This window comes from Gavialis gangeticus, unplaced genomic scaffold (assembly GCF_001723915.1).
Source record: "Gavialis gangeticus isolate Ggan-Ray unplaced genomic scaffold, GavGan_comp1, whole genome shotgun sequence".
NCBI classification, from domain to species: domain Eukaryota; kingdom Metazoa; phylum Chordata; order Crocodylia; family Gavialidae; genus Gavialis; species Gavialis gangeticus.
The window spans coordinates 28758305-28782502 of NW_017729032.1; the positions used below are offsets into that span (position 1 = coordinate 28758305).

At 38.7% G+C, this 24198-nt stretch overlaps 1 protein-coding gene across 1 annotated transcript in view; it reads left to right on the forward strand.

Moving 5' to 3' along the window:
• YAP1 (Yes associated protein 1) overlaps window positions 1-24198 on the forward strand; it is a 154532-nt gene that overhangs the window by 94632 nt on the left and 35702 nt on the right. Inside the window, exon 4 of the mRNA XM_019524163.1 lies at window positions 18636-18817. Coding sequence (XP_019379708.1) covers window positions 18636-18817 — 182 coding nt within the window. The remainder of the gene's footprint in view (window positions 1-18635; window positions 18818-24198) is intronic.

Sequence of the window (24198 nt, forward strand, 5' to 3'; positions counted from 1 at the left end):
GGTTTTTTTTAAGTTGCAGGATAATGCTGCCCACTGCAAATAGGGTGAAATGGGAGAGAGAACTGAAGATGAAAAGCTTAAGTAGGGATGTTAATGTGGTATGTTAGGCCAAAAGAAGAAACATTTAAACTGAAATCTAAAATAGGAAGCCAGGAGTGAGTTTTTTAGGAACCCCATACACTGAAGGCATTAAAAGTAGATTAAACAAAAGAACTAGACTGTACATTGTAAGGCGCAATTCTGCAGTAGACAAGCAATTGACTGGATGCCCTAAAGGCTTTTTTCATCTTTTCCCCTTATGATTTTTGAATGAACCATTCATTGACTGTTTGAAAGTATACTTAGCCAGCTATGTTTTATTCTCTGCTGGAGAAAACTGGTGTTTTCATCTTAATGTATTTATATATGCAAAGCTGCTTCTTGCCTCAGATCTCAATACTCTTTTGAAAGATTGTTAGGCATATATAGCCTTACTCTTGCTGATATGAGCTTGCTGCGAGGAGCCTCCCTAAATACCTAGGACCATAGAGGTGAGGAGGGAGGCTGCTCTATAAAAAGGTGGGATTTTCTATTTCAGGATCCTGTATCAAATAGGATTTAATAAAGTTATTGAAAATTTCCCATCTTATCACCAATGGTGGAAAGTAATAACTTGCTTTTTATGTTGCGTGTTTAATAGAAAAGATGTTTGTAACATTGAGCCACTTAAATTGAGTTCTATAGGAAACAGTTCTTAACTTTGGCTAGTCTTTTGTTCAAATGATATAAGGTGACTGAGTTTCTTATTGAGATACAGAATAAATGTTTTAAAATAAGTATTCATGACTGTTTCTTGTGTGACTGCACTTGATACAACAATAGCATGAAAGAATTAGCACAAATATCCAGGTAACATAAGTGTATTTAAGTTTGTTGTATTTGTTTAAATTGTTTGCTTTCCCTTTTATTCCGGATTTTAGAGACATTACACATTTAATTTGGCAGTAGATTCTCTTTTTAGCTGTTTCCCATTCCCCCTCAGACTTGTCTGATGGAAGTTCTCTAATCTTACAGCTAGTCATTCTGGATGACTATTAGATGGGGTCAAAGTTGAGCAATGAAAAGCTGCTGGGAAAAAGAGGAACAGTGAGAAGCAAGCGTGAAGTACAGTTCATAGCTCCTGGGGGAAGATGACTGTACTAGTAAATGAGCTGAGGCATTGAGCTGCAACCCCTCTGGAGTGCATACATTTCAACTCCGCTGCATTTTGAAGGTTCCTCCTGCTTATTATAGATTTAAATAAATACATTGAGATTTATTTACTTCTACCGTCTAGCTTAGGATGCCATACACTCAAAACAGTTGGTAATGTTAAATATGTTTACTTTTAAACCTTAAGTTGAAAAGAAGAAAGTGTCCATGGGTTGATTTATCTATCATCCTGTATTTGAGGAGTTTTGTGATGAAGTGTATTGACAGTTCACAGCTCTGAGAGAAGTTTGGTTTACAGAGGATCTTGTGATAGAAGATCAAGGTTGGAAAAATATTGTGCTAGCTATTGTACAAGATTTCTCCAGGTCTTACGTGCTTTTTCCTATTTATTCAAGTCATGTTAGACCTTTTGGCCATTGAACACTGATATTAAGCACCAAAAAGATTTTCCGTTGATTGGATTTTGTTGACTTGAATTGGAGGAGAAAAGTTTAGTTGTCATTTACTTGCAGATAAACTTTGCAGGTATTTTATATTAATATCTGCTTTAGGCAACTCTTTCAACTGGTCTTGCTTAAACTTGCCTGCCTTAGTTTGTGTAGTTCATCTTTATGGTCTGTTTTCTCCCCTAAATTATCTATGTCCATACTCTGTACTTCCTTATCAGTCAGATGCAAGTATGGATCTGTTTACCTCTACTTATCTGCATAATCCTTAGTAGAAATTAATCTGGTTTTTCTCTTGTGTGATCAGATTCTGTCTTAATTTAGTCTTTGTTTAAAATACCAAAAATTATAAGATGTTTCTCATTAGACAGTATGTCTTGCATTGTTATTACTTCTTCCTGTAGCCTTCTTTTCTGCAGAGTTGTTGCCTAACCACTTCATTTGTCTGTCAGTTATATATTCTGTGCGTGTTTAGACTGAGTTCTTTTGGACAGGGACACTCTTCTTTTAAAAAGAAGAAAAAGAAAAAAAGTTGTTCTCATATAGTATGATGCCAGTGTTTTTAGTTATAAATGTCCACACTTCATCAATACCCTCATACTTGGAACTATTTTTTTTCTTCCTTTTTGAGAACATGTGCCTCATCTGGCTCTGGGACAAGGTGATGGATGATATTTGTTGCCTTGAATTTGGCTTCATAGGAATGCATGGTTTGAAGAGTTAGTGGAGAATATTGCACAGAGGTTACTGTTGGGGCAGGCTTCCCAAATAGTAACTCCATGACTACTGAGTAGTCCACCTGCTTCTCTAGACACAGAAGTGAATTTCAGCCCATTAGTGCCAGTGTGAAGTAATTTAACAAAGCTGCTTGGGCCAGGCACTTTTCTTTTGCATTTATATCTGGCACAATGAAGCCACAGTGACGTTTGGGGTGCTACTGGAATAAAAATAAAGAATTTTTTTTTTTTTTTTTTTAATTTCCAAAAATGTATAGTCTGTTCTACATGAATCGGAGGTTTGTTAGCAGAGCACTTGGTAGTCACCCTCTTTTGAGATGATTGGGGTTGTATTGCGTGGGAGGACCAGAAGAAGAAGTGGATTTCTCATGGCTGGCTGGCTGGAATAAAAATTGTCTAGTTTTGTTCTTGCTCTTGAAATTTGTGGCGGATGCATAGAGACTTTTGTGTAGGCCCTCACTTTTATTGTTCAAATCCAAATGTTCTTCACTTAACTAAATGTGGGCCTCAACTTTTGGCACTTCACAAATGTGTAAGTCTCCATCTCAAAGAGCTTTGCAGTCCACATAAAATATAGATGAAAGGGATGAGACAGTTGAAATCAGGCAAGTGTATTCTTGTAGGAAGTCCCTTTTCCACATCCTGTTGTTTGGGAATCTGGGGACTAGGGAAGATGCTTAGGGTTCCCATTTAAGCAGAGGCCGTGTTTTGTACTGGTGTGTGTTAGCTGATTGTTTGCTAAACGTAGACATACTGTGTGTGCCTACCTGTTGGGAGGGGAATTTAGCACCCCTCCCAATGCATTAGTGCTCTTTTTCCTTGTCTAGGTACTCGATTTTTGCCTTTCCTTCACTTCACCTTCCTTTTTATTTTATTTATTTATTTTTTGCCATATATCTGGAGAATTGTGTAGTCCATAACACTTTCATAGCAGATAAGGGCATGAGGAGAAGTGGGGGGGGAGGGGGCGGGGCGGTGTCTCATTCTGTACATCTTAACTCTGCTTCTGTCTTTGGAGGAGCAGTACAAGGACCCTTCAGCAGAATCGTGTCAGTTCTATACTGATGCTGAGCATTGATCACTAGAAGAAGTTCCTTTCTGATCTGATCGCGTTTCAGGTGCAAACACTAGTTTCATTATGGCAGGCTTGACTTATTGCTGGTTTTGTATTTTAAAATTCTTCTGTCTTATAGGGACCTTAGCAAATGGGGAAAAAAAGGCAAATATATTAAAGGATACAAGCAAGTTTATAAAATCAAACTCCAAGTCCTTACTAAAATCGTGGGAATGCTTTATAACTTTACTGTGTGGGTTTTTTTTTCCCATCCACCCCTTTTCTATCCTTACCTTAGGATTGTTGGACGGGAGCTTGAAACTATTTGTTTCATGTACTGGTTTATATGTAAAATGTTGGGATTTTTTTTTAATTAGAGCTGTTTTCCAGCTGCACCAAACACGAGCCTACTATGAATTCCTTCCTTCTATATTGCAGGCCCACTCCCCGATGGATGGGAACAAGCTATGACCCAGGATGGAGAAATTTACTACATAAACCATAAGAACAAGACCACATCTTGGCTAGACCCAAGGCTTGACCCACGCTTTGGTAAAAGTTCATCTTGCCTCAGAATTTTTTTTTGGTTCACTTTTAGTTTCAGTTCACGTAGCAGTTTTCATCTTGTAAGCATACCTGAGCAACTTTTTTGCAGTAAGGTATTTTTTTTTAATTATTTGAATCACACACTAAATCTTTTGAAAAACATAAGTATATATTTCTATCATCTCTCATACATTATTCCTGGCACCAAACATTTAGGATTTTACCATATGGTTCAAATTCATACCTTATTCCTGGCACTAGAGATTTAGGATTTTACCATATGGTTCAGAGGGCTCCCAAACTCCGCATTTCCAGAATTACTTAATAAACAAAGCTTTTAATCCCCGCTTGCAATTAAAAATCTTTATACTGGATACAATTTTGATTCCGTAACTCTTTTTATGCGCTCCTAAAGCAGTTGTTTTCTCACAGTTAACATATAATGCTAATTAAATGCATTTGAAAGAAACACCAGCTTATAATTCCAGCTTGTCACAGTGATGATCATGACAGAGCTTTCTTTTTTCACACCATATTGAGAAAAATGTTTAAGTTTGGTGGCATTATCCAAATTTCTTATTTGAGGCGTGAAAAATTCTAACAGTTACAGTGTTAGTGAATATAGAAGTAGTCAATTAAATTAAAACAACAAAGGGATGAAGTGGATGTTTCAGACAGTTAGAGGAGCTATTCTTTCATGTTTTGTAATTTTTTTTTTTTGGCTGGGTTTTTTTAAACTAATGCAGTAAGAAGAGAATGTTGTAAAAGTTCCAATAAAATATTAACAAGTATTAATAATTCCAGAGCACAAAATATTCTGCAAACCCACAATGATAAGTTAGGTATACTATAGAAAAGGTTGATATGTATAGAATTTTCTTTTCCTTTACAAAATTTTGCCACTGGTTTTAGTCTGTAAGTTTGAATAGGTGCATTAGTTGATTTGTTATCCTCATAATTCACTATTTTCAGTTTCTTTGGATGGATTTGTGAGGTATTTTTTCCAGAGCTATGGAAAAAACAGTATAAAGAGAGAGAGGGGGGATCATTGTGGTTTTCAAGCTTTAGTCTTGGACTCAGCGCAACTAAATGAAAACAGTGTGCAGATCACTGAGTAGGTCAGGCTGAGGGGATACAAAGCCTTTGAAGCTTTACAGGGGTTGACCTAACAACAACTGTGGGCCCCTTTTGGGAGAGGCATTAACTCCATGAATGCCATATAAACACAATGCTGCAAAACTCAAATTCAACAGTGCATTTCTAAAATGGCTGTTCAAAACTCTTTAGCTTTTTTTTCTTTCTTTTCCTTTTGTAGCCCTGTGTTTTTAAACATAAATATCCATCTGCTCTTCAAAAAAAAACTCTGCACGGTTACAATTTGTTCATAAACTGCTAGTTGGCTTGTAGACAGGTTGAACCACTGTGCAATTTGAGTCAAAGGTGGGGCATACATGGGAAGCTGTCAGCTTTGGCAGATGTCCATGTTGGCTTTAATGCTCGCCTTCCGAGTTTCAGACCTGTTTGTGCATTGCAAAACACTGTGCTAGTAAAGTGCAACTTTGAATAACGTTGAAACAGGAAGCTGACATTTAGAAAAATAGTGTTACACTTTACAATGAAGAGAGACGTGCCAATTATATTTCCCTGGGTAATCTCAGGAAATGTACTTTCCTCCGATTCTGTGTATTGGCTTACGGTTTTGAATGGTAAGAGCCTGGGTAGCCAGCTGGAATGAAAACCTGATGGGTGGAAGGGAAGCTTTTAAGTAACAAAGGTCATGAGTAAGACGCATGTCATTTCTAAGAACTAATTTCAACTCCTGTAAATAGTGCAGCCTTAGCTGTGAGGGTACAACTACTTGTCTTGAGCATGTTGAAGTCCCATGAAATGTTAAGGCTGTGGCAGTTAAACTGAACGAGGTCAGAAATATCCAAAAGACTGCATACGGTTTTCTTGCTGCATAGTTTCCCTTTTTGGGCCCACTGTGTATGTGTATCCCAGACAGGCTTGAGTACATGCCAAGGCTTTTTATTTTGTGGTTGGACTTCTAATCTGTTCCAGGCCTTTTCAGTCAAAGAGCTCAAGTGTAACTGAAGGGGGCAGGAAAGAAAAAAGCATGTGGGCTCCTCTGATCTAGAGTGATGGCAAACAGAGACAAGCTGCTAGCTGCTGTTGAGCTTGAAGGAGTTTTCCTTGAAATCTGAAGTTGTACGTGTTGTATTGTGGTTTACATTTTTATCATCCGTGCCAAGAAAGTATAAAATCTTATTCTTGTTTCCTTCTCTCATCTGACCTTCTCAGGCCACTTCAGCACAGTACACACTATAGTTTTGTTGACAGAGCTAGCTCGTGCCTAGTGTTTATTTTACTTTATCATGTGTAGATTTTCACAAAATGTGTGCTGTGACTCTAAATAAAATTTGAGTGACTTAGAAGTTTACCTTTCAGTGATTAGTAGGAGTTGAAAATCCTGTTTATTTCTGAGGACTGCTATTAGGACAGCCTAATTTCAACGAAGGGCTTCGTTTCCACGAGCTGTTGACTGGGAACACTTGAAGCAAGCTATCCTAGATGAATTCATCTTTGGGTACTCAGTATAAGGATAATTTTCTGTTTTGATTTTAAATAACATTAAGGAGGCGTTCAGAATTGTTTGATCATAGCTTTATAGATCCTGTCACCATGCAAGGTGAAAAACTATTGAAAACACTGAAGCCATTACATGCAAACAAGCTCCTCAGACCCAGTGTTGTAGACCAGGAGGGGTGGAGGACCCCACCACTTGCCACTGCTCAATTCCTCTTCTGGCAGAGAGTCCGTCCCTTCTTCTCTGTAATTAAGTCTCCTCATCAGGTTGGGGTTTGATTTAAACAAAGTTCTGCTTTCTGTTTAGCACTTGAATAACATATAGTTGTCTTTTGGGTGTTTCTCATTAATATGGCTGGAGTAAAGGATAGACTTAAAGAAAATATTCAGTTAGGCATACTGTCCGAAGTGTCTAGGCAGAGTGCATCCATTCGGTGGTTTTGAGACTTGTCCTGCATTTGAAAGGAGCGCAGTTTGAAGATTCTTCTCTTTCATTGGTCTTTCAATGAAATTTGGGCTTTGAGCAATGCCCCGGAGTTGAGTGGATCAGTTCTGTAATCAGAAAGTGCTAAAATAAACAGAAGAACTGAAGATAGAAGAGCTGAGACTGGCCTAAAGCATTTGAAGGATGAATTCGAGGTCTTCAGACCCATCTAATGCACCTGTGTTTTGTTGTACTCTGGATCTTGGCCTTCAGAAACTGGGTCGATAGCTTCTGAACCTAGTCATCAGCATAGACCTGAATAAGGAGAATTGCCTATGTCTAAATCAGCAGTGTCGAAGATCTGGCCCGTGGGCCAGATCTGGTTCGTGCAGCCATGCTGTCTGGCCCACAGTGTTGCCTGCTGCATCCAACACGTGCTGGCCTTGGCCTAGCAGATGAAGCCTGTCTGGCATGGGCTGCACACAACGCGAGGCCAGTCTGAGCTGTGTGCTGCATGTGGCACCATCATCAAACTGGTCCTGAGTGCTGGATACAGGGCTGATCCAGACTGAACCCACATCCCAGAGCCAGTCCAGCATGAGCTCCACATGCAGTGCATGCCCCAGACCAGCGCAGTGTCCTGCATGTTAGTGCACACCCTGAACTGGCCCCATGCACTGCGTGCCACATGGGGCTGGGGGCAGATAAGTGATACAGCTTACAGGGCTGGAAACAACGCGTGTGCTACAAGCAGCTTGCAAATCAGCCCACTGGCTAGATCCAGATGCCCGGCATATGCCCCTCATTTGGCCCGGCCCATAGGTCCCGGTGATTTTGACACCTGCTCTAAAGCAGTGGTGCTCAACCTTCTGGTCCTGTGGGGCCTGCAGGAGTGGCACAGGGCCACCCCCCAGGCCAGATCTTTCAGGCAGGGTCAGTCTGTGGGCTGGATTTGGTGAAGGCTTGGCACATGGGGTTGGTTCCCAGGTGCACTATGGCATGCTGGATCTGGCCCACAGCTGATCGAAATCTAAGAAACGGCTAGAAGGGGTGGATCTGATCTAGTCATATCTTGGCATAGGAAGTCATTCAAGACTGGGACTAAAGGAATTAGACTTGTGATAGTAAGATCTTTTTCTCTAGTATGGAATCTGAAATAAAATGTGCTGTTAAGTCCTCTTTTCCTATTCTTCATGGCAGACTTTATTTCACAGGGAATATTTTGTTACTGTCTTCTGCACCAAAATCCCTGCCCTTCCTCCCCCGCCCTCCAATTTTTAAATTACATTTCCGCAGCAGAGGAGAGAAGCCTGTGAAGAATAATGCTGAAGCTGTTGGGATATAAGTTTTCTAGCAAAGATGCTTCTCATTCTGGCCATCTGAGGTGTCTGTTGCCAGGGAGTTGCTTGTGCCTAGGAGTTTGGGAAACCTGAAGAAGAATGTCGTGCATTAGAAAGCTTGTCTAACTCTCTCCCAACTATGTAGTTGGTCCAGTAAAAGATACCACCCTAAGAAATCCTTGCCTCTAGGATTTGGGGCTCAACCCCTCCTTTGTTTCCATTCTTTTGAGGAGGCTATTACAGCAAGAAGGATATTGAATTGACCGTTGCTTTTTAAATCGCTTTTTCAAAATGGTGCTCGCATTTTTTGACCAGTGAATGGTGCAGGGCTGGTTTGGGCCCTTTGCCGCTTGAACACAGCTGGGATCAGCTGGGCACCACCTCTACCTGGTCAGAGACTGATCCTGCTTTCCAGATCCTGATTCCAGCCAGGCAGGGTCTGCGCACCAAGATTGGGCTCCATGCCACCCTGTGCGTCCAATTTAGTGTGCAAGCTGTGGCCTACAGAGCAGCCCACTGGATCTAGGAGCTACCTTTGCTGTAAACCATCAAAGAAGTGCCCGTGCTTGCTGGCTCATTCTAATTCTCAATGCAGGGCCCCCAAATTCTTTTTGTCTTGCTCTTCAAATAAGTTCATCACTTGTTTCTGACAGGAACCTTGTCTCTGGTAATATCTATTTTAGCTTGCAGCTGTCAGGACTCTATCCTGAAGTACAAGAAAAGGTACTTCGCTTTTGAGACCATCAATCTGTTACCATAGATGCATGACAAAACTGGAAGAATGGAAAGCAATTAGACATCCGCTATCAGTCTATCAGTACCTTATTTCAGAAATCCTAATACCAGCCTTCAACCTCTTGTGTGTCCCATTTTACAGAAGTCTACATCAGGGTATGTATTTCTGTACCTTAAGTGAGAAAAGCAGTAGTCTTTTGATTTTGGGATTTTCCATGTTTGTTTTCCTTCAATCTGTGATTTTAAAAGTTTGCTAAAGCTTTGCATTCTTCATAATCTTTCCTTTTGCTTTCCTCTGATTTCCCACCCCCTCCCCCGGATGCAAATTTGTCATGTTGGATTAGGCCTCTGCTGCTTTGCCGTATTTTACATCATTACATAAGGGTTTATTAAATTTTAAAGTGACAAGAAAGTACTCGACTAGGTATAACAGATAGTGAGAGATCTCAGATTCACAAAGGTGCTGTCTTACACCACTTTAACTATCCTGATATAAGAGTATATCCTGAGTATTGAAGTGGTTTTGTACTATTCCTTTAGGGAAAAGGGAACAAGTTCTAACTTTGTGTTGCTGTCTTTATGCTATCCAGCCCTTAATGAATATACAGTTATATAAACCAGTATAATTGTTTAGGCTTACAAAAGAAATGACAGCTCTGCCATTAAAAAATGTGAGTAGATCAGGTTATTTCTCCTCTGCAGCAATTTTTTGTAGAAGGGTTAACTTAGAATTAGCATCAACTGTATGTTTATCTTTTAACTTCTGACTAGCTCTGTCTGTTTTCAAGCTATGTTATTTTTAGAATAAGGATGCAGCATGCACTTTCATGTAAATTTTTGTGCCAGCGTGATACTACTAAACTTATTGATGGCTTGCATCGGATTTTGGAAGTCTTGCTTATTTCAACTATTTTTGTTGGGTTTATGGTATATAAAGAAACGCTTTTGCCTCTGAAAAATCTAGATATTAAAGGCAAATTATAATTTAAAAAATTGTATATAATCATCTAGCTTCCTAAAACTTTTAATGAAGAGGAAACTGTCTAGCCTGTCTTCTGGCTTGGATTGATATAGTTCATGTCCAGACATTCAGTTTCTATCAGGAAATTCAGTGCTCTCCTAGGAGAAACCATAAGAGCACAGACTTGCAAGATTTTTCTTCTGGAGCAAAAATGGTATTCCGAGGTGGGGAAAAAACACTGACCCCAACCAAGCAGAAGCTGTTCCAAGGAGAAGGTCAGCTTGCTTTGAACATGGCAGGGGAGGGTAAGCTCTGGGTACTGGGGACAGGGTCTTGCAAGTCTGAGCATGAGGTGGGGGGCATGAGCTGTGAAGGCACCCACGTATAGGGAGGCAGGGGTGCATCTCTCCAAGTCCAGAGGAGGTGGGGTTTAGCTGCTTTGGTTCCAAAATAGGGGGAACCCACCCAAGAAGACCCTTGCCTACCTGACCAGACCTTAACCCATGTGACTAGACCCACACCCTGTGAGCATTTCCCACCCCCACCGTCTTGCTCACCACATCCAATGTGCAGCTAGATAGGGGTTACCTCACCAGGATCCTCTCACAAAGCACTATGCAAGTGCAGAATCCATCTGCTTGTAGGAGAGGGGTAGGGATGTGTTGCAGGCAGCTGGAGAAGTTGACATGCCTTTTACAGCCAAGACAGCAGATAAGTTCTGATCCTCTTTGAGTCATACAGGGGGAGAGCCTGGAATTGCTAAGGGGGACGTGGTCTCCTGGGGCAGCCAGCTAGTTAGCATTGCCCTGTGTGCTTAGCTGCTGTCAGCACTCTCCAGCAACCAGGGGAGCCTGCAGAGCACACTGGGATTGCCTGCACAGGGACCCCCTGGCTAGACAGTGTCAGCAACCCAGGCTTGGCTCCACACCTTACACAGTGGTACAATGCTCTCCTGCTAGGTTTTTTTTCTCCCAGGGGAACAAAACTGGGAGAATTCTTCTGGATTAGTTGAAAATGTGTATGCAGCCGTAGAAAGCAATATCTGATAGTTAAGTGCACAAGGGACACCGAAGACAACTAATACTGTTGTATAACAGAGAATGTTTTATTAATTCAGCATTAGCATAATTTTGAGAACAATTTAAGAGGAATGCATTTTGCCAGTTCCTTGTTCAGGAACTACACTGATTTTCTCCGGTGAAAACCTGGCTCTCTACTTCTGGTAAACATACCTTTTTCAAACTATGTAGGACTTAGTCTAAGACAACTGAAGAGGCCTGTTTTTCCTTATACCTATTTTATGCTTTTATCTAGTAATAAGCTCTTTTGATGTCCTGGAATATTCTGGAAAGTACCAGCATTTCTTGGAGGCATGTGTTTCTATAGATATTAGAGTAAGAGCTAATGTGTCTTAATTGACTTTAACTTAATACTTAATTTGGGTTTAAAGCAGTACAGAAATCATTTTTTTGTTCTGGGTTTTTTTCTAACCTGGATTGATACTGCACAGTTCAGAAATGTTTATTGTATCAGCTTGTGCTTGCTTCTGAATCTCGTATTTAAAATATTTCTACCGCTAATTATGTAAAAAAGTAGTATATAAGAATGATATTTAAGTTAGTGGTCTGGATATACGCTGTACAATTACTCTTCATTACTGTCCATTGTTCTGCAGAAAACAAAACTGCAAGTTAATGAATTAATTGCGGCAGCATTTTAGTTTCAAGTGAAGTAGGAGTAAGAGGGTGGCCAGTTGCTGATACTGTAGACTCTAGGAACTTGGGCTCATAGCATTGTGCTTCTGTGTTTTAGGATACAAAAGGGGCAGTTCTTAATTGATTTTTTTTTTTTGCAAACAGTAGCAGCCTTCTTTAAAGAAAACTAAAATTCCGAAGACCTGCCTACATTAGTTTCATATTTTTGAAATATCAGTTGCCTCAGTAACAGAACAAAAAACCTAATCTCGTTTTAATATAAACAAGAATGAGATATGTAAAGTTTGTAATCTATAGTTGTAGACAAATTGTAATAATAAGGTACATACTAAGAGAATTTGAAAATCAACCAAGTACTTAAAGCTGGAATGGGCACTGCTTGTGTCAGGTTTAATAGCAGATTTGCAGTAACAAGAGGTGAACCTAAACGTCAGTCTGCATCCAGTTTCTCCCCAGTTTCTGGGATTCTCGGGTTCATCTCCAAGCAGGTTTGCAGGTAGTGGGATTATTTGATTGTGCTCATTTTCTCTTGACGTTCATAACACTCTTCTCAAATCATTTTGTATCCCCTAAAAGGGAAGGGCAAAATATATTATAAATATTGCTATCCAGAAGACTGACTAGTAGGATTTTTAAACAACAAGCTGCTGGAACATATTTATAAAAAGATGTTAACATTTCTTTTTAAGCATTCTGAGCCATATTCTTTTGCCCAAATCCCACTATTAATTTTATATATCTTTATACCATGTTTTCCTATTTAAATAAACAAAACCTTTTCCTCTTTGCTATATAAACCACAGAAACTGAATAAGTGTAACTTTAAAAAATATGCACATAATGCTGCCACCTGTTTAAAATAAATGAGAAAATAAAGAAATATTCTCCATTCTTTCTGTAAGTCACGTTGATTGTTACTTGTCAAAAAAGCAAGTTAGTATTTTCAGAACATAGAAAAAAAGAGAAAAAAACAGATTTGGAGAGTGCATGTAGTTTTGAGAAGCAGTTAATAAAAGGATGATTTTTTTTTTTTTACTTTGCTGTATTCTCCATGTAAGCAGTCTTTCTTTACATCTGCAGGAGGGGGTCTTGGGATGGATCTGCTGCTGCTGTCAATTGGCAGCAGTGCTGTGACTTCTGAGGTGCTATGCCAGCTTATAGCAGCAGAAAATTGGCCCCTTATGTCTTAATTGTTATATATTCTCTGTTCTTTTCTTTGAAAAGCCAAAAGAAGTAAGCATGTGAAGGGTGGTCTAATTTTTCCATAACCGTCACGTATTCATTATCTATGCCATTATCTGCTCTTTGGGTGCTGATAGAATAGTTAATCTCACATTTTAAAAGCACAGGAACTGAAAACTTTTCCAAAATCCATATTATGCCATAAGTGATTGTAGGTTACAGAATATGAAGCTAAACCATGTTCTAGCTATAAAAGAGTGCATAATGGGGGGGGGGGAAATTATATCTCATTGCCTGTGTTTAAAAAATGCTGGTTTACCCCTCCCCCAAATCCCCTTCTCTTCCCCTAGAAACAAAGCCTTGTTTGTTCCTTGTCTGCTTGTGAGGTCTTTGCTGCTGCCCTGTGTGGGTGCAGAGCCCCATACTTAAATGCTTTCCATACCCAAGGAAGGTAAGGAACAGGATACATCAGGAAACTGATAAATCCCAGCTCTAGTAGATAAATGAAGATGTTTGTCTTTGAATTAAAGCCATTTAAAATGAGGTGCATCTGAGGTGCACAAAAACAAATATGTTTACATGAGATTATACTGATAGTGTTAGGTAGCCTTTACTGTGCAGATTTCATCACTCCTTTCCTCAATTAGTCACAGAGCCTCTATCCATCAGCCTTTTACATTTCAAATTCTGACAATCATTCACTGCTTCTTATTGGGTACTTAGTTTATAGCAAAAACAAAAGATTGCCCCAGGGTGATACTTTAGGTATGTGATTAACCAGAATTAAGGGGTTTAAAGTTTTTATAAACGATCTTAATTTTCCTTGTCATTTTGTTTGAACCAAGTTGTTTTGTCTCCCAGTATTAAATATTATGTTTTGAAATGCTGTGTTTTTTTTTTAACTGAAAATTAAAAATGATGCACTTACATTCATTCTTAGCATTTAAAGGCTTTCTTCTCCCTTCTGATATTCACAGTCATCCAGGCTATAAAATAAACCTTAAAAAATACTTTAAAAAATTAAAATATCAAAAAGTTTTGTTTATATGATGCTAGTTCCTTACTTCCTGTTTTGTAGACTTAACTGGTAAAGTGACTTGTTTTAATTGTTCTTTAAATTCTAATTGTTAACATACTTCAGATCTTACAAAGTTTTATTCTAAGAAATTTCTCCCTTAAAATGCCTGTCTGCTCTGAAATGAATTGTCCAGGATTAAAACCCTTACTCTGAAAAGAACAAGAACTTAAATCCAAAACTAATGATAAAATAGTCCACACTATTTTTGTAGCCCAAACTTTCTTCAGATATGCTGAAATATCTCGGAGAAGCTGTACTCCCACTGTGAAAGTGCTGAGGTTTATGTTACCAGGTCAGATAGGGGCTTTTGTAAAAACCTATCTTTAGGGCTTAGTACAGACATTTGGAAAACCCAAACCAGAATTGATTTCATCTTGGCAGGTTAGTCTAATCTGTATAGATTGAACTGGCAAGCAAGTGACTAGACCAGTGGTCACCCACCAGTCGATTGACTGGTCAATCACAGAGGCTCGGACAGTTGATCTGAGGCTGCAGGGGCTGAGCGTATGTGCAGGTGCTGCCCCACCAGCACGTCAGTCTGTGAGGGGCATGGGCTCAAAATCTGATACCTGGATTTCCAGGTATCAAATAAAAACACCACAGAAAACAGTGGTGGGACAAACAGGGGCTTGGACCTCCAGAGACGCTCTGGCATACAGCCAGAGCGTCTTTATGGTGCCCCCAGCGGCCCTAGCACGTGTGGGGGTAGGGAGGCTGGTTGGGGAGTGCGAGTCCCCTGCAGGGCCCACAGTGCCCCCCCCCGCCATGGCAGCAGCTGTGGGGCGCTCAGGACCTGCTGTGGCCAGAGCTCCCACGAACGCAGCCCAGCCTGATAGCCTCAGAGCTGGCACCGCCTGTCGTGGGACCGGTCCGGCTCAGCGTGGCACTGTGTGGGGCCATGCAGCTTCAAGCAGCATCAGGGCTGCCCAAGCTGTCACCTGGGGGGCAGTGCTGCTAGCAGGGACAATGTGTTGTGCCAGGCTGGGTCGTGCCTTCACAGGGCCCTCATGCCATTGGGTTGAGCTGGTTCCACAGAGGCAGGACCCGGCGCAGCACAGCACATGGTCTCTACGAGCGATGCCGGCCCCTGGGTGGCAGCCCAAGCGGCCCTGGTACTGCCTGGAGCTGCACAGCCCCACGCAGCGCCACGCTGAGCTGGGTCAGCGCCGCATCAGGAAGCACAGGCAGTGTCGTTTGGTTTAAGATGCCGCAAGACATACGTGTGCCCTCATCTGGATGCGCCCTTTGAGGTCAATAGAAGAAGTCATGAGAGTGAAGTTGAAGAGCATCAGTTTTCCCTAGCAGCATGTCAGTGCATCATAGAGTTGGAGCTTCATGCTTCATGGATGTCTTAACTGGGAGTGCCCAACTCCCAATTGGATTGAGGTGTAAGACAGTTTCCCAGTGGAGGACGACCATTAGTATGATCTTCTCTCATCAGATGCAAGCTCTCAACATGCTTTGCAAGCAGGGATAGTGTAGGCATGCATATGCAGGTTAACGGATAGCCCTAAAGTGAGGACCAAGGAGTCAGTATTTTAATTTTCAAATCTTTTTCACGTAGTAAAATATTTTAACAAAGAACTGTGATTGGTGTGTGCAGCGTGCAGGCTGTGTTGTGCACCCCAATTGTAGCCTGACCATGAAGTGTTTGTAGAGAGCCAGCAGCTATCTTTTCAGTGTTTTGTTTTCTCCTTTTAGTAGTTATCCATCCACAATTGAAGTTTTTAAATATCATGTTAGTTTGTTACAAATTTTAATCCAGAGTTTCAGTAGGGCAAACGTTTAGGTTAGCTTCAACACATTTTAAGTAGCTGTTTGAAAAGCCATTAGCACTGTTTAAAAATATTTAATGCTTGTTAACAGCACGACCCAATTTAAATACAAAACAACATGTCAAACAATATTTTTTATTAAGGACTTGTAAAGTTATATAACAATACTGGTATACTTCCTTGCTATTTCTATCTTCTAACAAAGATTTAGCCTATAGACAAGCAACCTGGTAACTGTTTAAAAAGAATGGATACTGACCCAGTTTCTGCTCGCTCTTTAAGTGTATTTCATTTCTGTGACAGTAGAGCATGGCTGAATTAAATACGTAACAGTAGTTGTGATTCTGCTGGTTCAGTACTTTAATAGCTTAGGCTTTGCTTTAAATTCATTTAGAATACTTTTATTTTAACAGTGCTGAATTTGAAAACAGAATATAGTTACTTTTTTAATTATACATATAATTAGTGTCTAGGTTTTTAATCATTTCCCCAAATTATTCTAACAATGCAATTAAATCAAAACCAAATGTTATAGTGAAAGATGCTGGTTTCTAGATGAGACTGATTGAAAAAACAGTTTGTATTATATAAATTCATGGAAGTTAATGAGTTTCGTTGACATTTCTATTTAAGATAATCAGCACTTTCCAGTACTTTGATATTTTTTAGGAATACTATTAATATGAAATCCAGTCACTTTTTAAAGGTGAATGGTATAAATTTTGTGTTTTAATAGGATACCATGATATTTTTGATTCCCCAAAATAATCCACAGCTACAAAGATTGCCACATTTATTTAAGAGATGAATGAAAAGCTATGGAAAAATTTATATTAGTATGTCTGAAATGTTCTAAAGTAGTACCACAAAGATATAAATATATAAACGTGATCTCATTTAACACACTTTTTTTTATCTCAATGATGGAATGACTTGCACATTGATGAAATTCACAGATTAATATCAACTTCTGCAATTGGCTATAATTACTGGAACAATTTTAGAAAAATTACTAGAAAGTTTTGCACCCTAAATAACCCAAGTACTTAACAGCTGAGCAATGCCAGGTTTATGGTTTGCTGTCTGTGCACCCTTAACTTTGGTTTGCTTCTCCTTTCAACCTTTGAACTGAAAGAGGCATGAAACCTAGATGGGAAATTAGTAGTAGATGATCATATAATCAAACACTATATCATAAGCAGGGATCCTGGTTTCCTCTGTTTAAAAATGGCAAACTCTCTGATTTAAAAATCACAAATTCTTCCCTCAAAGTCCACATTTTTCTGCCATTAAAATGGAATTCCTCTAGTACATACGAATCAGTTGAACACAATGTTTTACTGATATATTTATGATTTTAAAGTAACTTGGAAGTCTACCACTGCCTCAATCATTATAATAAAATAAATTCTAAATACCTATACATTTTGGTATTTGATTATGGGTTTTTTATCATGGAAAACCAGAACTCTCCCTGCACCCTTCATCACGAGGATACAGGCTAAGTAATGCTCTTTTGAGAGAGATTTTCATTTCTTTTTCCCCACTCTATGCATAATTTCCTCCAGCTCTTTAAAGAGCAAAATCCTAAACCTTCTACAATGCAAGAATGAGTTCCACCATTGCAGTTAACAAAAACAGGCTGTTTTTCCAAAATGAGAAGTTATGGACTACTGATGCCTTGTGCTGAATGTAGAGTAAGTTTTGAGAGTCTGGTATAGTTTTCTCCCTCTGCCATCTCAGAGGATGAGGGGTTTCTTCCCCATGTGGTTCTCCTGCTTAGGAGGGTGTCATGGGGGTCATCATGGAAGTAAAGAAACTACAGTAGTAAAGAATTATAAAAAGTAGTTAAATCTTAGTAGAACGTCATGGAACAAAGAAAAGGTACTTCTGTAACGTGAGGCCTGTTACCTTCCTGCTGAGGATGAAAGGCCCATAGCAAACAGCAGCAGTGTTAAGGCTTCTTAAAGAGAAGTCGCAAGAATCCTTTATAGTGGAAATTAAGTCAGATATGAGGTTTGTTACTAACTTATCCTCTTAGAAAATACCTAACAGTATTCTAGATGTTCTTCTATATGATATAAAATTCACCCTGTCTAAACGAGCTATCAGTTTTTCTTTTGTGCTGAAACAGCCTGTCATCCCAGGTCAAATGATGGCTTCTTAACCAGAGGTCCTACATGCTTTAAATGTACAGGAGGGTATAATGAAAGGGTACTGGATGAAATGAAAAGAAAAAAAATATTTTAAGGAAAAATGCTTATGTAACAATGAGATGTATTAGTTTCCCAAGGCCAAGTAGTAGAAGCTCCAACTTATTAGGATTATTTAAAACTGGAGAATATGCTTTAGGGGATGTTACTAAAATAACAGGATTTAAAATTAGGTGATCCACTATGTATGTTCCATTGTTTAAACATTTAGTGCTCTCTAATATCAATATTGAACTGTTGGATCTAGATAAATATACATGACTTGTCTGATGCTTTGAAAAAAATTACTATTAAGGAAGTTAGATCATGTGAATGATCACTTTTATTTTAACATATTTTGACTGCAACCATTTTATTATTTTACTTGCATGTTTGCACTACCTCTAAATAGAGATCCAGACTTTCAAACATTTGCATGCCATTTTGGTTCACGCTCTTCAGAAATCTGGACTATTACAGTGAAATCTCAACAGTGACAAACAGTTATTTTGGTTGTACATCCTGTGAGAATCAATATAGATGTATGGTTTGTACAGCTGTGGTTTGTAGGGGATTATGAGTTTTCATATAAATCACGTTAAGGACATTTCTTTTTCTTCTGCAGACATATTTGAATTATAGTTTTAAAATACATATTGTTTTGACTCCTTAGCTATGAATGCACGAATCACCCAAAGCGCTCCAGTGAAGCAGCCACCTTCATTAGCTCCTCAGAGTCCTCAAGGAGGTGTGATGGGCAGTGGCAACTCCAATCAGCAGCAACAGATGAGATTGCAACAGTTGCAAATGGAGAAAGAGAGGCTGCGACTGAAGCATCAAGAACTGCTTCGGCAGGTGAGGCCACAGGTTAGACACATGCTTCCACTATATCTTCTTATTTTTGTATGTTTCTGTTGTGCTTAAATTATACTTTGAGTGTAAAGCATGAGTGACCACATGCAAGGCTTTAAGCCCCAGAAGGACCGCAGGATTGTGCTACCTTTGTTTTGTTGCATCATCGGCTCAGCATGGAAGCCTCAGACACACCTTGTGAAAGGTGTTTGCTTCAGCAAAATTCTTCACTTACCGATATTCAGGTGGCAAACTTAGGAAAGCAGCACAGGCTGATGATCTTATCAGAGAGAGAATATTTTTTTCATGTCCAGTAAACCTGGAATCATGCAGGAGGCAGAAAGGCTGGGTGCCTACAGCATTTCTTTAACCATCATTTTAGGGGAGCAAAAACCTTTTTGAATAGACAACTATTCAAAAAAGGTACATTTTTAGAATACATCGCTATCTAGAAGCATCCCAAAGTCCTTATAAAGTTCTGTACTATACATGGAAGAATTGTCTTATTGCTGAAAGCTATCCAATTGGGAATGAATTGTCAGGTTGGAAAATTTATTATCAACCCTTCTTGGCTTTGAACAGGAGGTTCTCTTATGTGCAGGTATTTCAGACTTGTGCTTAAACTGTAAGCTGTTCCTTTTAGAACTTTTTCTAGTACCAGAAAATGAGCATTGAGGGTTTATTTACTAGGGTATCTCTTTAGGAATTGGGAACTTTGGATTTCAGATTCCAACTTTTTTCATTTGTGAACTTTGATTAAATTATTTAAAACTCTTGCTTCTATTTTTTCCATCCATAAAATGGCAATCACTGCCTTTCTCATAGGATATTTTGAAGTTTCATTTGATCAGAATGACTTTGAAGATGGAAAATATTACAGAAATTTTTGCTATTATTTAGTTAACAGAACAGTCTTTTCAAAGAGTAATGGCAGTATTAGCAGGAATAGAGGAAAAAGAAAACTTAATGTAACGCAGTTTTGTTAAACCTATATCTAATGTTGGGTAGGGACATAACAAATACATATATCTACCATTTAGTAACAGAGGGGAACACATTATTATACTAATTATATGTTGTGCTAGAAGCAGCTTTTTATATGAGGAAAATGAAAAAAAACCATTTACATTAGAAAGGTCTTACGTTGTCATGACAAGGAAGTAATTCCAATAGCATTAACTTAAAGCCAACCAAACTTGTTGAATATTATATTCCCTTTTACTCTGTTTTTTTTTAAACTAGCTTTTAATGTAACCTTTTACCCGGATTTGATTTATAGATAACAAATTTTGGTTTAGTTTTTGCAACCAAGTTACTCTGGAGACTGTGATATTTTGTTCCAATAAACAAAAGTTCTATTCATTTCAATATCTTTGGTAGGAAGTTGGCTGTTCTTTTGTCCTAGATATTTAGGTATTCTAAGTTTAGAATATGTGGAAGTTTTTTGACTTGGGTGAAGCACTAATCTCTTCTTTGACAAGAAAGAACCTTAATCTTATCCTGTTCACTTCTCATTTTGGGTGATGGGCTTTATACCAGAAGATAACATCTTCATGTCCTCAGAGATAACTTATTTTTTTCTTCATCACCTGTAGTAGACTGTCCTTGTCCTGGAATCTAACTCCCATGATCTTTTGTACTCAGGGCCAGACTGTAGATATCTTTATCGTCTCTGGATACAAGATCGGAGATCCTTATAGAGTCCAGTGCTTTTTTCTTTTCTTTTCATTTCATTTCAAATACTTCAGATAAAAACATGTTTTTAAGATAGCATCTGGTCTCTCTCTGCTTCAGCACCTGGGCTTCTGTTGTTCCTGCTTTGCTATTAATCCTCCAACAAATGTCTACCTTTGCTAGCATGCTCTTAGGTAGGACTTCTAATTTCCTTCTTCCCTCAGTTCTCTTGGAGAAATCTTACTAACTTTGGATGGAGTGACCACCAGTTTCCTTCATATTTTTCCCCTGGGCGTTTAAGCTTCTACGTCATTCATGTACTCAGTTTTTTGTTTCATTGTGCGGTGATTTTCATCGGCTCTTAACTCTCTTATCCTATCTCATCTTGGGCTGTCTTGGGGACTTGATACTACAGGATGGTGTTTGTAAGTCAGCCTGCACATCTGAACCATGCAGCTTTAAAGTAATTTGTATCCATCTTATTTTTTACTCTTAGGCATTGCGGAATATCAATCCCAGCACAGCAAATTCTCCAAAACATCAGGTAGGCTCTTAACTGATGTTTCAGCATAATTAGAAGTGGGGAAAAAAACATTAAATTAGGCTAGGTGAGGAGCTTGTGAAATCATCCTGAAAAACAACTAGCCATTCGCTTTTTTTGAGCCACCGTCATGACCCTAACATCTGTGTTTTAAAATAGTACATTACTTCAATATTATTTCAGTCTTTCAAAACAATTGGGGAATTTGTTACTTTTTTTTTGCATTGTATTGCAAATAACTTTCTCTTGTTGATCATTCTTGAGGATGCTGAAGTACCAATTCTGATCCTATCAGAATAGATAATGTATCTAACCTCCCATTAAATATAACACAGGGTAGCTTGTGGTGTTTAAATACTATTCATATGCTTGAAATGTGGTGGTGTTCTTAAGCACAGTTTGTCTAAACAAATCCCATCTAATGATTAACGCTCCTATAAATTAAGGAAGTAAACAAACTCATTTAAAATGCATGCAAGGGATTTAAAGGCAGCAAGCTTGTAAATACAGTATCATTAAGAATAGATTAAACTGCTGAAATAGTTTCTGAAATTGAATTATGTACAACATGGAAATCAAGTTTAACAGGCTTTTGCACAAATATAGTTTGTGCATAGATTTAAAAAAAATTATGGAAAAGGAAATAGCAAGAACATAAAGAATAACTGGGTTTTGGGTAAATAATTGAATGTGAACTCCTAGACCATGGAGAGTTGAAAGCAATGGAATGTTTAATTTGAAAGGTGTATTTCCCTAGATGTCTTAAGCCTTAGTTTCACTTTGAGCTTGTTAGTCATGATGTGTAATATTCTTAATATGCCCATTCTTTGGATATTACACATATTGGCAACTTGAATAGCACATACAAGCTACATGTTGTTTTTGTAGTAGGGAAACAAAACAGAATAAAGATACTAATATTATACATTTCCACTACCACAAGAATTACTTCCCAGGACATGCCATGTTGCCAGATGGAGCTTCAGAACTTATCTTACAAAACATCTATAAGCTTTTACATTGTAAAAAGAAATCTTCAAAATAAGGACTTCATGAAAACATGTGCTGTCTAACTGATACCCTGGAGGAAAAAAAAACCTCTAAAGACTAACTGTGGTAACTAAAATGCCATTATTAACTAATTCAGTGATCATTCTTTGGAGAATCGGCTACCTAATGTGTATTTACATCATTGTTGGTTGCACTGGTAAAGAATGGGATAACTGTCCCTAAATTACACTGGGATGAGCGGTGTTATTCAAGTTCTTTCCAGTCTCTCCTTAAATTCAAGTTAAGACACAAGTAGCCACCAACAGATGGTAAAGAGATGCTTTTCTTCCTGAGTTCTAGATGTCATGTCTCTAGCATCCAAGCTGGCTTCCTTTTTTCATATGTTCCCCACCTTACCCCTTTCATATATCAGAACTTAGACATTCTCTTTCTCTTACAGCAGCCATCAAAGGTGCTTGTGGACAACACAGAAATATACATCAAATTGAAAGATATTGTACTGCAAATAAATATTTAATAAAGTTAAGAACAAAATAGTACAGTGAGCATAGTACCAATTGTTCATTTTCATATTTAACTCAGTAACAAGATTGGGTTGAAAATACTCAGGTTTCTAGTTGCAACACAAAATGGTACAGAAGCTACAGAGACCTTGCTGCACAGGTCCCTGCTTTATAGGGTCATGTGTATAATAGTTGAATGAATTAAAACGGGTACAAAATAATACAATGGTTTTTGGTCAGGATTGATTTAAACATTGTTGCTAGTGGTGGCTTCTGTAGTCATAATCATGTGGATCTCTTCTGGATCAGCATCTAAGTGGCACCCTCAATCTTATTCTACAGGCTGGAACTGGTGAATGGGCATACAGGGATATCAGGATTACATATGAGTTTGTTTAGTTCAGGCTTACTTCAGACTTACCCTTGTTCCCAAGAGGATGTGTGGGACCTATTATATAGTCTGCCTTTTTGGTAAGGGACTCAGTTGGGTTTCAGAGTGTGACCTGAGAGAGAGACAAAAGTGTGCAAGCAGTAGGTCACTCTGTTGTTGGCCTGACAGCTATTGTTCCACTAGCTGTATAACAAAATCTGAATGTATATTTAATGCTTTCTTCATACGTCACTTCAACAAGGCAATGAGTGGTCAGAGATGGAAGGAAATTTGAACACATTAAAAAAAATTCTTGACAGCTTATGCTTGCAAAGAATTTTGGCCTTTCCTATCAGTAGTACTTAAGAAGTCCCAATTTGCAAAACTGTTATAAGTCTTGGACAGCATGATAAATTCCTGTCTTCATTTGGGGGAAAAAAAATACAAAAGTGTGATACATTTCTTCAGTAGACTGCTTATTGCTGTCAGATCATTCTTGTGTTTGACAGATAAAAATCCATCAATTCAGACTGGATTAGCACTCCCATAATAGATTTTTTTGGTTTGGGTCAGGGGGAAGGGAATTTGTTTCTTTTAAAGTTTCAAGAAGTATTGAAAGTGCTTCAAGGTGTGACCATCTTTGGAAGCTTCCAAAAGCAGATGAGGCAAATATTTGCTGAGGATGGTTTAGACAAAAATAAACCTTTCTTTAGTAGGGAATTGGACTAAGGACCTCCCGAGGTCACTTTCCAGTCCCAACTTTTCTGTGATTCCATGTTGGATCCAGCACTCTTATTACTAGATTGATTAAGTCCTGTAATGGTCGTACGTTCAGAAGTTAAAGAAGCCATTATCTCTCAGATGAGCCCTTGTGCAAAAAAACCCATATCTCAGTGCTTCATTTGGTTAGGGATTTCTCCCATCTGGGGTGAATGCTGGCAACCTTGTGGTAAGGAAACTTTGACTTTACTGACAGTCCTGAGACTACCTTGACCCATTTAAGTCCGCTCTTGAGACCAAATAAGATAATGTTGGACTCTTTGGTGGCTTTCTTTTGGCAGGGGACAAAAATCAAGTGTTCTTGACAATTCTTTTAGCTGTCATTTGCCTTTGGCAATTAATACAAGATATTTGAATCATCTGTTCTGCACTGAATAGCATCTGTGCTACTACCAGGGTTGAGGGTTGTGATTTAGGACATTATTTAGCCATATTCTTTGTGCTGTCCTAAACAGGGATGTTTTTCTGAACTGGGGTGTTAGTGAGACAGCACTTCTGTGAAATT